At 42.4% G+C, this 13,836-nt stretch overlaps 1 protein-coding gene across 8 annotated transcripts in view; it reads left to right on the top strand.

Annotated features, from left to right (window-relative positions):
- The window catches only part of KCNH7 (potassium voltage-gated channel subfamily H member 7), a 256,606-nt gene that overhangs the window by 178,440 nt on the left and 64,330 nt on the right, over window positions 1–13,836 (top strand). For 5 of the 8 annotated variants that reach the window (XM_028747250.2, XM_077936770.1, XM_028747266.2 and 2 more), the window contains 4 exons: window positions 1,896–2,324; window positions 3,874–3,894; window positions 4,500–4,523; window positions 7,178–7,392. In XM_028747250.2, the coding sequence (XP_028603083.2) occupies window positions 1,896–2,324; window positions 3,874–3,894; window positions 4,500–4,523; window positions 7,178–7,392 (689 nt within the window). The remainder of the gene's footprint in view (window positions 1–1,895; window positions 2,325–3,873; window positions 3,895–4,499; window positions 4,524–7,177; window positions 7,393–13,836) is intronic. The other 3 variants (XM_028747305.2, XM_028747279.2, XM_028747270.2) reach the window with 1 other exon arrangement.

Raw genomic sequence — 13,836 nt, 5'->3', positions numbered from 1 at the left:
TTAAGTATTTTATTTCAATTCAGAAAGAACACAGATTTTGCCATTCTGTTGCAGAAATTTAAAAAGCGGTTCCTAAACTGGATGTTACCCTCACAGATAGCCAAAATTAGAAGAAGCAAGCCTCTAGTGAAGAGCTAGGTCTTGATGGAATACAAACATATGTAGGGTCAGGCTGCAAAGTGGTGTACAGTGACATGAACTCTTATCTAAGCTAGCATGTGATTACAAACAACCAATCAAATGATTACAACAACTTTCCCATAGCAATCGGACCCCATAGTCATCATTCCAAAGCAATCAGGTGTTTGTTATGCTCTTTTGACTAGACTACCCCAACTTTTTGCCTCTGTTGACCTCACTCAGGGGGTCAGTGGCAGGGCAGCAGGGCAGTGGTGGGCAGAAGAAGAAGAGAAGCTGGGGAATGTGGGAATGAGTGCTGGGCGACAGAAGTCTTCTTCAGAGGTGCTTTCTCACAGTGAAGGGGCAATGTCCATCCACGTTGGGGGGGCAGCCTTCTCAAACATTTTATTGGGAGGGGCAAAGGGACCTGGGCCCCTAGGAGTTGAAGCCCTTGCATTGCACTGGAGTACAAGAAAAGGCTGGTTGAGGAGCAAAGTAGCCAAGAGCATGTATAGAAGGCGTGTATAGAATTGCACTGTAGGTATTCAGCCACGACACAGACCCACATTATTTGTTTAAGGACATGACCAGCAACTTAATCTAGCAATCACACACCTCTGTCTTTGGTCCTATATTAAGTCATTTCTTTGTAGTGGATATTCTTTTATTCAACTACAACGTGTCAGCATATGAAAGAACAAACATTCTCTTGTCCCATCAGAACGGGGGCGCCATCTCACCCTCAGGATTATGGGTGCCTGCTGCCGTAATACGGGCTCCTCCAAAAATGGACACAACATGGCGCATTGTGCGTGTGATATCACATACACTATGTGCAGGCGTGTACATGTCATGTTGCATGTCCGTGCTGCAGCGGCTCCTCTTCTTCTCTCCGCAGCCAGCGAGGCACCCTTTTCTGCAAAGAGGGACTCAGACTAGGAGGCAGAGAGATTCTGCCTCCACATCTGAGCCCCCACCCCCCAGAAGAGGGTGCCTCGCTGGCTGGCTGCATTGCTTCTCTCTTGGAGGCAACGCCACACAGGCTGGCTGGCTGCCTCTCTCCAGCTTCACTCATTGACTTTGTGGGTGCCCAGCCCCACAATTATATTATTTTGGGTGCCCAAGCACCCATCGCCACCAGGAGTTGGCTCCTAAGCATCAGAACATTTATTTTGGTGACTGGTGGTGACCCCACAGAGCCTAGGGCTTGCTGATCAGAAGGTTGGCGGTTCGAATCCCCACAACTGGCTGAGCTCCCGTTGCTTGGTCCCAGCTCCTGCCAACCTAGCAGTTTGAAGGCACAAAGTGCAAGTAGATAAATAGGTACCGCTCCGGCGGGAAGGTAAATGGCATTTCTGTGTGCTGCTCTCGTTTGCCAGAAGTGGCTTAGTCATGCTGGCCACATGACCCGGAAGCTGTACGCCGGCTCCCTTGGCCAAGAAAGCGAGATGAGCACCACAACCCCAGAGTCGGCCACGACTGGACCTAATGGTCAGGGGTCCCTTTACCCTTTACCTTTACACACACCCCAATGCTTTCAGAACTCAGGAAGGGGAGTTTATCAAGCAGTTGGGTGACTTGGTGTGTGTTGGGGTGGTGGTGTATCTGCAGCCTTTGCACAGAAATATCTGCAAGGAGACAGCTTGTTTATGTGCGCAATGTGAATGTGTTCCCCTGTGGATTGTGGCATATGTACTGATCTGCTGATCTCTATTTGATAGAGTGGTCTCCTGTTCAGACATAGCAATATCCAGCACTTCCCCTTTTCTACTTAGGCAAAATTTTGGGATTCAAGATACCCGGGCTGAGCCTCTTATCATACCGCAAGCAGTCTCTGCCACAGGAAGATCCCGATGCTGTGATTGTTGACTCAGCAAAACGCAGCAATGACTCCATGGCGATGAAGCACTTCAAGTCCCCGACAAAAGAAAGCTGCAGCCCTTCAGAAGCAGACGACACCAAGGCGCTCATCCAGCCAAGCACATGTTCGCCTCCGGTGAATATATCAGGACCCCTTGACCATTCATCTCCAAAACGGCAGTGGGATCGACTATACCCAGATATGCTACATTCCAGTACAGGACTGACCCATGCCCAGTCAAAGGAAAGTATTTGCAATATAAGGAGAGCATCTTCAATACACAACATAGAGGGGTTTAACATCCATCCCAAGAATGTGTTTCGGGACCGGCATGCGAGTGAAGGTATGATTTCTTCTTCTTCTTTTAAATCAACACTTGTAAATTGTGGGATGATTTACATTGTTCTTCAGCTTATTAGGATCTATTGTGGCTTATCCACACTTAGTTTTCAGGCAGACACCAGCCTTTTAACACTTTGTGTCTGAGCTTTGGAGTTGTGTGTATGTTTTGCCCTGAGCGTCCTCCACAAAAACCCACTCTTTAAAGCTCAATAGGAACAAAATGTTAATTGAGGTTTTCCATGGATTGAGGTCTGCTCCAATGGAGCTTTAAAGAGTTGGTTTTCACGGGGCACTCGGACACAGAGCTTTAAATCGTGGAGCATGCCTGGAAAAAGCGGAGGAAAGCCAATTGTGGATAAACTACCACTGTATGTTAAAGTCTGACTCTTTCGCTCTCCTGTTGGTTTGGTGAATAATGTTTCCTAAAAACTGGCTGCTCTTCAGCTTAAAACAATGATAATTTCCTTGCAGCAGCATGGGGAAATCATGCTAAAACTGACAGCAAAATCAAAATAAGCGGAAGAAATAAAGAACAGAATAAAACAGCAATTCTACCGTGGATTTAAAATGTAGGCAAACAAAGAAACAATCTAAAGGCTGGCTAGCTAGCTTGTAATAATAAAATGGTTTCTTCCTGGTAGTGAAAGTCCATCAGAGTCAGTCAGGGCTGGCCCAAGATGGATTGTATCTAAGGCCAAGTGATTTTGGCACCTGAGGCAGTAGATACCACGATATACTCTCCCTGGACATAGCTCAGTTGGTCAGAGCTAAGGTTGCCAAGGTTGCAGGTTCGAACCCCATATGGGACAGCTGCATATTCATGTATTGCAGGGGTTGGACTAGATGATCCTCAGGGTCCCTTCCAACTCTACAGTTCTAGGATTCCATGAATTGTACCTGAAAACGAAAAGGGAGGCAGCACAGCTGCTTAAGCCCTAGAAATGTTATGTTGTGAACTGCCTTACAGGCACGGGGCAGTATACAAGTTTAATTAATTATTTAATAATGGCTTCTCCCTTCCCGGTCCCAATTAACAGTCCTAACTGTAGTTTTCAAACTTTCAAAGTCAGCTATGGATATGGCACACGATCCTGGTCTACTACAATGCATTATATAATATTTTATAGCACATTCTACGTTGGTCTACTGATTACATAGATCCTGAAGTGGTTACAGAGTGGGGCTGTTAAATATGTGTAACTGGCTGGATCATGCCCATCATCAGTTTGCTACAAACACAAGCCTGAATCCAGACAGGTTTCAAGCAGTCACTTCTCAAAATTGGGGGCTTTCCAGTATGCCTGAAGGCCCTCTTGCTCCTCCCTCCCCCTGAGTGTGAACACAAGTGCTTTCCACTCACACAGAGAGATGTTTGGATCTCACCCATTAGCAGGTTCCATAAAATAAAAATTGGGGCCCTTTGAACATATGTTGGGGTAACAGTTTCAATTAAAAAACTATACACTTTCAAAAATAACCACTGTTGAGTCTTTGGATATAGAGTTTATTGTTTTTCCCCCTCTGCTTTTCTTTACTCTGCTGAATATCAGACAATGGCCGTAATGTCAAAGGTAATGTAGACACCTACAATTTATTGTCCAGTGCTTTCGAGAGCCCCATTCCTTTGGCATGTTAATTTGCCTGCTATATGAAATGTACAAATGCAACGTTCTCATGCTGATCTCTATTGGGCTGGGCACACGGTAGAAATTTTGCTTGGTGGATGCATCACGATTCCCTTTGCTCCCGCCACGAAATCATTACAAGCAGTCGTCAACAAAAGCTCCGAAAGGCTGGGCGGACTATGGACATGCTCTATTAAATCAGATTGGTTCTGTGCATCGGTCCCAGTTGATTTGAACGGGAGAGTTGAACGTGTGCTTAATGCTGCCTCCCATGGGAATCCACGGGGCTTAAAAGTGCTTAGCTTTTGCTGGCTGTTTATATAGATGAACTAGGTATGCTACCAATCTTATGTAGGCAAAATCAGAGGCCTAAGTTTCCAAGAGATGAACTTGCAAAAGTACTCAAAAAATTGGCTCAGAATGATCCTTAATAGCAATGATAGATTTAAAATCTAATCCTGTTTTGCCTTTTACACGTCAAGGAAATTAATTAATAATCTGGACCCTTGTGGCGTTCTTTACTTATTCCTCTTTTGTCTCCTTAAAACTAGTTTCACGCTCCTGGATGGCAGGGGGTATGGTTTAAGCTTACTGTAGTCTTAAAATGTGCATGCATGAATTTCATTTGCAATTTCACGCAGAGAGCATTCTTAATCACATTCAGTACATTCCGGAATTGGTCCTTTTCACCAGGACAATGAACCTAAAAGACAACCAAACAGAGCCTTTTCTACATCAGTGTGTACAATTTGGATCCAGTTCATTATGTTTTTCTTAACACACCTTCTTTTAAAAAAATTAAAAAATCCTTCCGGGACAAAGGCATCACTCAGCTGAACTAAACAATTATATTTAGAGCCTACATTTGGGAGCCGAGTCAGGAAGTGGGGAGGCGGGGCAAAAAGAAAGAGGCTTTTGGCACCTTTGGGGCCTCTTCACAATTTCATGCATGTTGTAGAAAGTTTGTGTACTCGGTAAAATGTCTCCTGTCGAAAGTGCATGACCTGCATGAGCCAAGGTCTGTAAGCAGCACATCGCTACTGGTTTATGAAGCCCACACATATGCTTCTTGTGTCCATCAGCAGTGGTTTAGATATAGTATGGTGCTATTCCGTAAGTGAAGTAATATTTGTAAGTGGGTGTTGGTTTCAAAGTACTTGACATTGTACTTTTGTCTGTGTTCTTTTTAAGCAACTGTTAATTTAAGTCAATGTTTGGCATAACAGATTTGGAAAACAGATTGAAGACACTAGTGTATCTGTCTTCCCCTTTCTTGCTGTGCATCATGCAAGCATAGCACAAAGAGCCAAGAGAGATCCATTGCATTGTATCCAAAGCTGCACCAGTGGAAGGCTGTGGGTACAACAGATCCTTCCCTTCCTCTCTTCCTCACTGTGTCCCCTGAAAAGAGGGTGGGGGTGAGGACACCTCCCAAACACCATGGGTTGTGTCATGTGGGGCTGCAGCAGGGATGTAAAAAGGCTGCAATTTCTGTTCTGACTTATAGTCATTACAATCAGCACTGTTTCTATTCCGCTACAATTCGGTTTCCACTAATGTTATGTTATTTGTCTCATTGACTACTATTTAACTATTTAAGTTACGTAAGTTACTTAGCTTATGCAACTATTTATGTAACTTATGTAACTGGCATTCATTTCAATATAAAGGAAATGTCAAAACAATGTAAATAAGTTCATTGATTAAGTATTGTAATTAAACAACAACAACAGCGATGTGAACAAGTATTGGTCGCATTCACTTCACCAATTTCTATTCCTAACTACTAACAAACATGTGAACTGCAGTCATTTCTATGTTCTGTTCCATTTTTTGTTGGCATTCCTAGGCTGTAATAGGAGGGGAGCATTGCCCCAAATCAGGCAGAATAATCTTGTGTCAGCGGATTGCAAGATTCCTGTACTTGATTTTGAGCAATTCCTCCTTCCCCTGGCAGTCCCACACGGCACAACTCACAGTGTTCCTCTCCAACCCTCCAAATAAACTTGAAGGAGAGGGTCTGTAGGGAGGAAGGTTGCCAGAAAGTTTGCCTTTGGCTCGTGCAATGTTGGATCCAACCCATTCTTTCCAAATGGGCACCTCAATCCATTAAGTGTTTGTTCAGTTGGTGCTCAGAGAGCACAAATGCTGATTAGAAGAAACTGTGCTGTGTGGCTTTTCTCCCTGATCTCGACATCTAGGTACAAGGGAAGTATGTATTTGTCACAGTTTCCCTCACCCTTCTTCTGTCCACACAACAACTCTGTGGATAAGTTAACAGAGGGAGATTGTTCACTCTTGAGCTTCATGGCTAAAGGGGCATTTGAACCTAGTCCAACTCTATCCATTACCACACCACTGACAGGTGCCCAAATGCCACAGAAGGAAGCTAGCCAGGATCAGGTCCACATGGTAAAAACAACTCTGTTTTTCCCATAATGGAGCACAGTGGCCATTGAAAGATGCCCCATCAGTCTTTTCCCCACTTGTGATCTTGTGATCCACAGCAAGTAGTATTCAGAAGTATACTGCCTCTACTACTATATATAGCAACATGACTAGTGGTCATTGACAGACCTATTATTTTGTTGTTGTTGCTGTTGTTGTTGTCTAATCTCCATGAAATGCTTCTGGATTGACACTGCATATAAAAGGGTTCCTGTGTTCCTGCCTTTAAAAGCTTGTGATAATCTGAGGACTCATCCATGGCTCAGCCTCTCTTTGCTGCTGAATCGGAACAAACTACAATCAGGTTTTGCACAGATTGCTGTTTGTTCCGATTCACCAGTAAAGAGTGTGTTTTCCTGATGAAAGAATGTTTTCCACTTTTTCTAGGCATGGAACAAGCGGAAGTACAGACAAGCCCTCAGTGTAGCCTGGGGTATTTGAACTGCTTCAAAATCTGCCTGCAGCAGTTCACAATTTTTTCTTGCAACCTACATGCTTGAAATGGATCAAGTAGGCAAGTGTTGGCAGGTTCTAAGCTAGAAGGTTAGCACTCTGGGCCATTAAGTCTTTTACATTACAGGCATGGAATTACCTGTTTTCGGGCTGCAATCCAATACCCACTTACCTAGGAATAAACCTCATTGAGCTCAATGGGACTTAATTCTGGGTAGACACGTATAGGATTGCAGTGTTAGGTGCTGCTTTCTGTAGTCCATCAATATTTCTTTACAGAGTTTGGTAATACTGACACCCCACTCTCTGACCTCTCATATTTTTTTAGGTCCTTTTAACCATATCAAGTCAAGTCTATTAGGATCTACATCAGATTCAAACCTCAACAAATACAGCACCATCAACAAGATCCCCCAGCTCACTCTGAACTTTTCCGATATCAAAAATGAAAAAAAAAGTTCATCGCCTCCATCTTCAGAGAAAACAATTATTGCACCCAAAGTGAAAGACAGAACACACAATGTAACTGAAAAGGTTACACAGGTAGGATATATTCTTTTATATAAACTTTAGAGTGGTTCTGTAAAATTTGTATTAATGTGAATGGTGTTGTGGATTTCATTCCAGCTTTAGTCTTCAGACTAGTTCATGCATTCTTTTTCTAAGCATATCCTTTAGAAAACAGTCACATTTATTCACATGCCTCCTTCACATTCTTTTATGCACCAAGAGAAATGAGGCTGTGGAGTGGGTCTTCTCTGGGGTTACATGGGGGAAATCCTTGCTCATGTAGGAATAATATATTTGCATCAAGGTGCATGAAATTTTCTATGCAGGAGATGCCCCCAGTGCCTGATTACAGTAAACATTTTCATTTATATAATTCTTCATATCTATCATCTCTGTAATCCTTACAACAGTGCTATAAGGTGAGCTCTGGACTTATGATCTTTCTTCTGCCTTGACTGTGACACTGGGAAACATTTTCATATGACTGTTACGAGAGAAAGGGGACAAATTGGTTCTTTCTGTCAGGAGATCAACCAACAACTTGAACCTAACTAGATTTGCCTATTTTTTCAAATGATGCTCCAAACATTGCACTTTGTTTGACAGTTGTAAAATATTTTGAGAGCATAATTTGCAAACGGGCCATTGACCTAACACAGATAGGTCATTGGCAACATTTTCTCTTTTTTTCTTACCAGATTTTCCCCTGAAAAAGTAAATCAGGATTAAATGGGGAAAACATCAACTGGAATTTGGGTGCCAACAACATTGTGTGGGCACGGCAAAAAACTTGCCAGCATGAGGAGTACTCATTCACAATAAACACCCATCTGGAAGCACACTTAGTCTCTTCTCGGTCTAATCCAGAATGTCTTGTTGAACATGGAGATCATTTTGCTGCGTATTTGCAGAATCTACTTGTATAAGTTATGGTAGCGTAAATCCAGTTTCTTCCTCTCTCTCTCTCTCTCTCTCTCTCTCTCTCTCTCTCACACACACACACACACACACACACAAACACACATCCACCCCTTAATGCTGGTGTGATAAATTAATGCCAAAATATGCTATTCCAATTCACTAGCTATTCCATATCAGAGATTAGTGTCTTAAAGGGGGGAAATTGATCTACACTTAAATGGATAACATAATCATTTACACATTTATACAAGACCCCGGCAGAATCAGTTTAGGACAGTCTGACTTGCCAGGAACTCTACAGGTCACTAAATTTAAAATTAAATTTGAAGTGCTCCCCAAGATGCCAAGAATACTTCACAGAAAACTTCCAGGGCAATTTATCTCATGTTTCTATTCTCTTTATAGTTTTGTAAAATTCTGGTCCTGTTGCTTGCTTTACAACTACAGTATTTCTTCTGAGGATGAGAAAGAAAGAAAGAATCAAGGAGTGGTTTCCTTCCCACGTATAACCTTTTCTCATTCATCATTCCCAGTTTTTGTGTGCTCAGTGCCTTCAGCACGCTGTGTGTGTGAGACTTTACAGAGTACGAGAAGACAGGTCTCTGCCCCCAAGGAACTTGGGGCAGGGTCATAGCTCAGTGGTACAGCATCTGCTTTGCTTGCAGAAGGTCCCAGCTTAAAATCCCAGCATCTCCACATAGTGCTGGAAGAGAGCCCTATCCAAAAGCTACCTGTCAGTATAGACCAGGTGTGGCTAACCTTTGGCCCTCCTGATGTAGTTTTTGAACTACATCATCTATGGCTGTTGACTATTGGGAATTGTAGTTCAGCAATATCCGGCAGGCCAAAGGTTTCGCACACCTGGTGTGGACAATACTGAGCTAGATCAGGTGTGCGAATGATTTGGCATCAGACAGCTTCCTATGCTACTGTGAACTGGCAGTCTATTCCATCTGCTTAGAGTTTGAGGAGCCCCTGAAATTTAGAGTTGTTCCCGTTCTGACCGGACTGTTACGACCCATATGAGGTTTTCCCCATAACCCTGACCCTTTAACCTGAACCTTCAGGTTGCAGGTGATGGGAAAGACCTTTGCCCAAGACCCTGGACAATCGCTGCTGGTCAGAGTAAGACAGTCCTGGGCTAGATGGGCAAATTGTCTGATCTGATATATGGCAGCTCCTTATGTTCATATACATGAAGGGGTGTCAGCATTGCATCCCATGGCGTTAAATGCTACACCTATTGGCAGTGACGGTGTCACACATTTGCTCTTCGTCGTTCACTTCACTTTCTTCTGCCACATAAAGAAAATGTGGTGTCCCTTCCTTTTATTGATGCTGTGGCCTTGGCTTTGATCTTCCTGGGCAGAGAAGGGCAGAGTAAAGTTTGAAGAACTTCAGTGAAAAATATAGCAGTGGCCAGCGGGATGAAGCAGGAGGGACATTGCTAACTTGGCTTCCCAATGCTGTGGTCACTTCTGGTAACTGGGAGGGTGAGAGGCAAGGTGGCAGAAAGGTCAACACAGTGCGAGAGCAGCAGCGGAGCCAATCTGACACTCCTGACTCTTCCTTTCACTGCACCAACCTGCCCTCTCAGTTATCAGCAGCATGCCATGTGGTTATAGAGTGGGGCCATGTAAGTGACACCCAGCCTACTGTGCCAGCCACCAATGGAAGGAGAATGTCAGTACATAATTTTAATGTTGCAAGGGAAAGAAACAAAAAGAAGCATGTGAGGCCAACTGAACAGGTGGTGGGGTGTTCAGTGGATCTTTTTGATTTACCACACTCCCCCCCCCCCAATTTTAATACTACCAGATGTGCAAATATTTATCACCTGTCCAATCCAGTCTGCCTCACACAGCATTTGTTATTCCAGGTGGTAATTATTCAGTATGCAAATTTTCCAAATAGGAATTAGCATCCCACTGTCTGAAGATTAAGTTCTGTGAATTTATTAAATTGTAAATGTTATCTGTGTTTGTCATTTTTGTGGATGCATTTTAGTCGTGCGTTCTTATGTGCTATTCCAAAAGGATTGAGTGTGTGCTTGTGTTGGCATGCTAAAATGGCTAACTGTTGGTGAATCCTAAATCAGGGGTTGTCAGCACATTGCCTGTGGGTCCCATGACACGTCTGAAGGCCTTCATTGATACCCCCCTAGGACAACGGCCACAGATGCAAAGCTTTCAACTTAAAAAATAAAAGTATAGCCTTACTGAAAGGAAAGTTATAAAGCAAAATGTGCAGGAACCCTTCTACAGTAAGTGATTTCTGTGAGATGAGACAAGCCAGCTTGTAGTCAAGATGCATCTTTCCTGTGGTTTCTGCAAATGATACTATGCAATAATGTGGGAGGAGGTATAATAATCCCCTCCCCAGGTGGCAAATGCAAAACATAAAAACTTTGCAAAGAGGTCTCAGCATATCAGCTGCTGTGCAGGACCTAAAGCCAGGCACTCGTTAAGAAATCAATGTATAGTTAACTTGCAGCATAATGGCAAGCATGTCTACTCAGAAGTCAGTCACTTTTGTTTAATGGGGATGAATGCCAGTTAAGTGGATAAAGGATGGCAGCCAAGGTTTGGAATTGGCATTGGGGGAAACTGGATTATTGTGCCATTAACAGCTGTATCTCCACAATCAGTGCCAGCAGGACGCGGCTGAAATCCCATGGAAAACAGTGAGTTGTCTGGGTTTGGGAGAGCCTAATTGTGTCCCTAATTTTGCTATTTTTCTAGAAAAAGAGGTGCCAGAGTTCACCATGAACGCCTCCCTTGTTCTCTTATAATGGCAATGGTGGGCAATCTGAGAGGTGCTGGAACTGAGTTCCAGTGAGTTCTGCCTGGAAAAAAACCCTGGCTTACACCACATCCCCATGGAAGCCATTTTGTGACTGGCACCCACAGAGCACTCTCAAAATTCGGAGTCCAAATAGGTTGGCAACCCGTGTTCTAAACAATATGGTGAAGCAGGAATTTAAATATAGCTATACTTAGAATTACCTTATTCCGTGCTGTAGATTGAAATCTTGAGGACAAGGTTAATTCCATAGTGTATAGCTAATGGCAGTGGAAAGCAGCCTGAAAAGAGAATCTTGTGAACTGTGCACTTCATCATATACCACCTAATTTCCAGATGTCCTAAGCCAGACTATAACTCTTGGGCAAGGAAGTGGGTATCAATTTGCTTTTTATATCCTTCTGTCCTATTCATCTTTCTTGACAACCAGCTCAGAAGAACAGCCTAGTTGCTACATATTTTACACTGACAAGTTCAGATGGGGTCTTGGCAGTGATTGTCAGGAAGAGACAAGTCTTCCCTAGGGCACAAAAAAGTACCTTTTATTAAAGAAAGCTGAAATGCAAAAACCTGACATCCCTCCCTTTTTAATGATTTTTTTAAAAAAGGAGATTCTGACCCTCAAACTATAGTTTGAAGAAAGAGGCACAATAGTACATAACATTTTCCTCTTCTTCCCTGCCCTCCCTATCTCTTTCTGTCTCTCTCACACACGGAGAGACGGGGACAGAGACAGAGGTGGACTCAAAACACATATTAAAAATGCCATGGAAATGCTTTTTATATATAAAAAAAGTTTTGAAAAATACATTGAATTTTTCTTAGCTCACTACCACCATCTAGTGTCACATTTATATATTGCACTTTACAACACATTTAAAACATTTTATTTTCAGCTGTGTAGCTGAGTCCTGAGACAGAGAACTTCCTGAGAACTTCAGGGGACTGTTTCCATTTCTGGAGCCGTTTTTGTATCCAAGCCATTCCCACAACTCTTGTATGTGTAACATAGTCATAGAGGATCACTGTGGAACTACAAAATTGGGTTGTGTGACCAGCCCCTAAGGAATTGCTCCTTAATTACTGAGAAAGCTTAAGGTTTAATCTGTATTTTCCAATTATGCCTGTAATCATCCTAGTAATGTAAGCTTAATGCCACTTCATTACTATGTTGTCCCTGTGATTTGTTCAGTTACGGTGTCTCTCTTGTCACCTGTTTCTCTCTTCCTGTTCCTGATGAGAAAGGAACATACACACACCACGTGGAAAATGTTGCTCTTCTACGTTAATTTTTAATACCTTCCTCCAGTTAAGATTTCAGCTTTTATTGGGGTTACATAGTTACAAAACTTTTTTTTTTAATAATTGCAACACAGGTCCTAATTATGGTAATGATTTAAGTGTGCTTAATTACACTATCATTTCCAAAGTGTAATTATGCAACAAAGATGTGGAAAAACAGCTGTGTTGGAAGGGAGGGAGGAGGAAATGTGAGTGGGGGGTGTACGCTTTGCGGAGATGGGCCCAGCAGCAGAGATCAATGGGCTGATTCTTCCATGTCTCACACCTGTGAAATCATTAAGTGGGTACAAAATGCTAACAAATCACAATGGTGTGCAGGTGTGCGGAGATGAAAGCCTAAGCCAGGGACAAGAGATTGGAGAATGGGCTTTAAAGCCTGGATGTTTTCAAAAATTACAAACATGGCATCTTTCTCTTGAAAGGGGATCAGTGGCCTTTTTAATGGTGCTTTCTTCCTTATGGGAAGCAGCGTTAGGCAGGAGGCCTAATCCTGTAAAAGACACTCTGTTGTTTGTGCAGCTGGAGTTAAATCAGCCCGCCGTACAGGTCTGCCCTGTTGTCTTTAGAAAGCAAGGTGGTTTTATACTGCACCTGTTGCAACATTCAGGCCACCAGACATTTTCTAGGTGAAAACAGGGACACTCCACATTCTAAGGATCATCACCTTAGCATGTGTAGCTGTGTGAGCACATGTGCCTGTACACACATGCTCTCTCACACACACATTGTCAAAAGCTCTCCTTTGCCTTCATATTCTGTGTAAGTAATCCAGGAGCCTAATCCATGTTTTTTTTTGTTTTTTTACAATATTTATTAAGTTTCATACAAATACAACACATACTATAAGATCAATGAAAACGAAAATCAAAGAAAGAGAAAAAAGAAATAAAACAAATATAACAAATGACGACCAAAAATACAACCAAAAACACCTAAACAATAAAATTAATTAGTTAGTTAAATCCAACTTCTTAAACATATTACTTGACTTCCTCAAATCTCTTCCATCTGAATTTCCTTGTAACTGAATATAGCAGTTTTCCAATATCATTATTCAAAAACACAATATTCCGATTATAATCAAATTTCTTAACTTTTCTTCGCATTCTATATCTTATTTATTTAATCTTAATTTAATCCTAGGCCTATTTAGTACCTTCAAGTAACTACTAATCTTTAATATTACAATATTTGCTCAATTAATCTGTAAATTTTTTCCAATCTTCTTGATTTTCCTCTTCTTTCTGGTCGCGGATTCTCCCAGTGAGATCAGCCAGGTCCATAAAGTCCATCATCTTCATCTGCCATTCTTCCACAGTTGGGCCTAATCCATGTTTTTGTCAGTTGTGTGTAAGAGATCTTCAGTAGGCCCACATGGAGCTCCCATTGGACTTGTTCACATGTTATCTTGAACACAGGTACAAGTTATCTCTACATACCTGTCTGAGGGCA

This window comes from Podarcis muralis, chromosome 1, assembly GCF_964188315.1.
Source record: "Podarcis muralis chromosome 1, rPodMur119.hap1.1, whole genome shotgun sequence".
NCBI classification, from domain to species: Eukaryota; Metazoa; Chordata; class Lepidosauria; order Squamata; family Lacertidae; genus Podarcis; species Podarcis muralis.
Note: the sequence above shows the minus strand (reverse complement) of the source record. Positions and strands in the feature narration are given on the sequence as shown.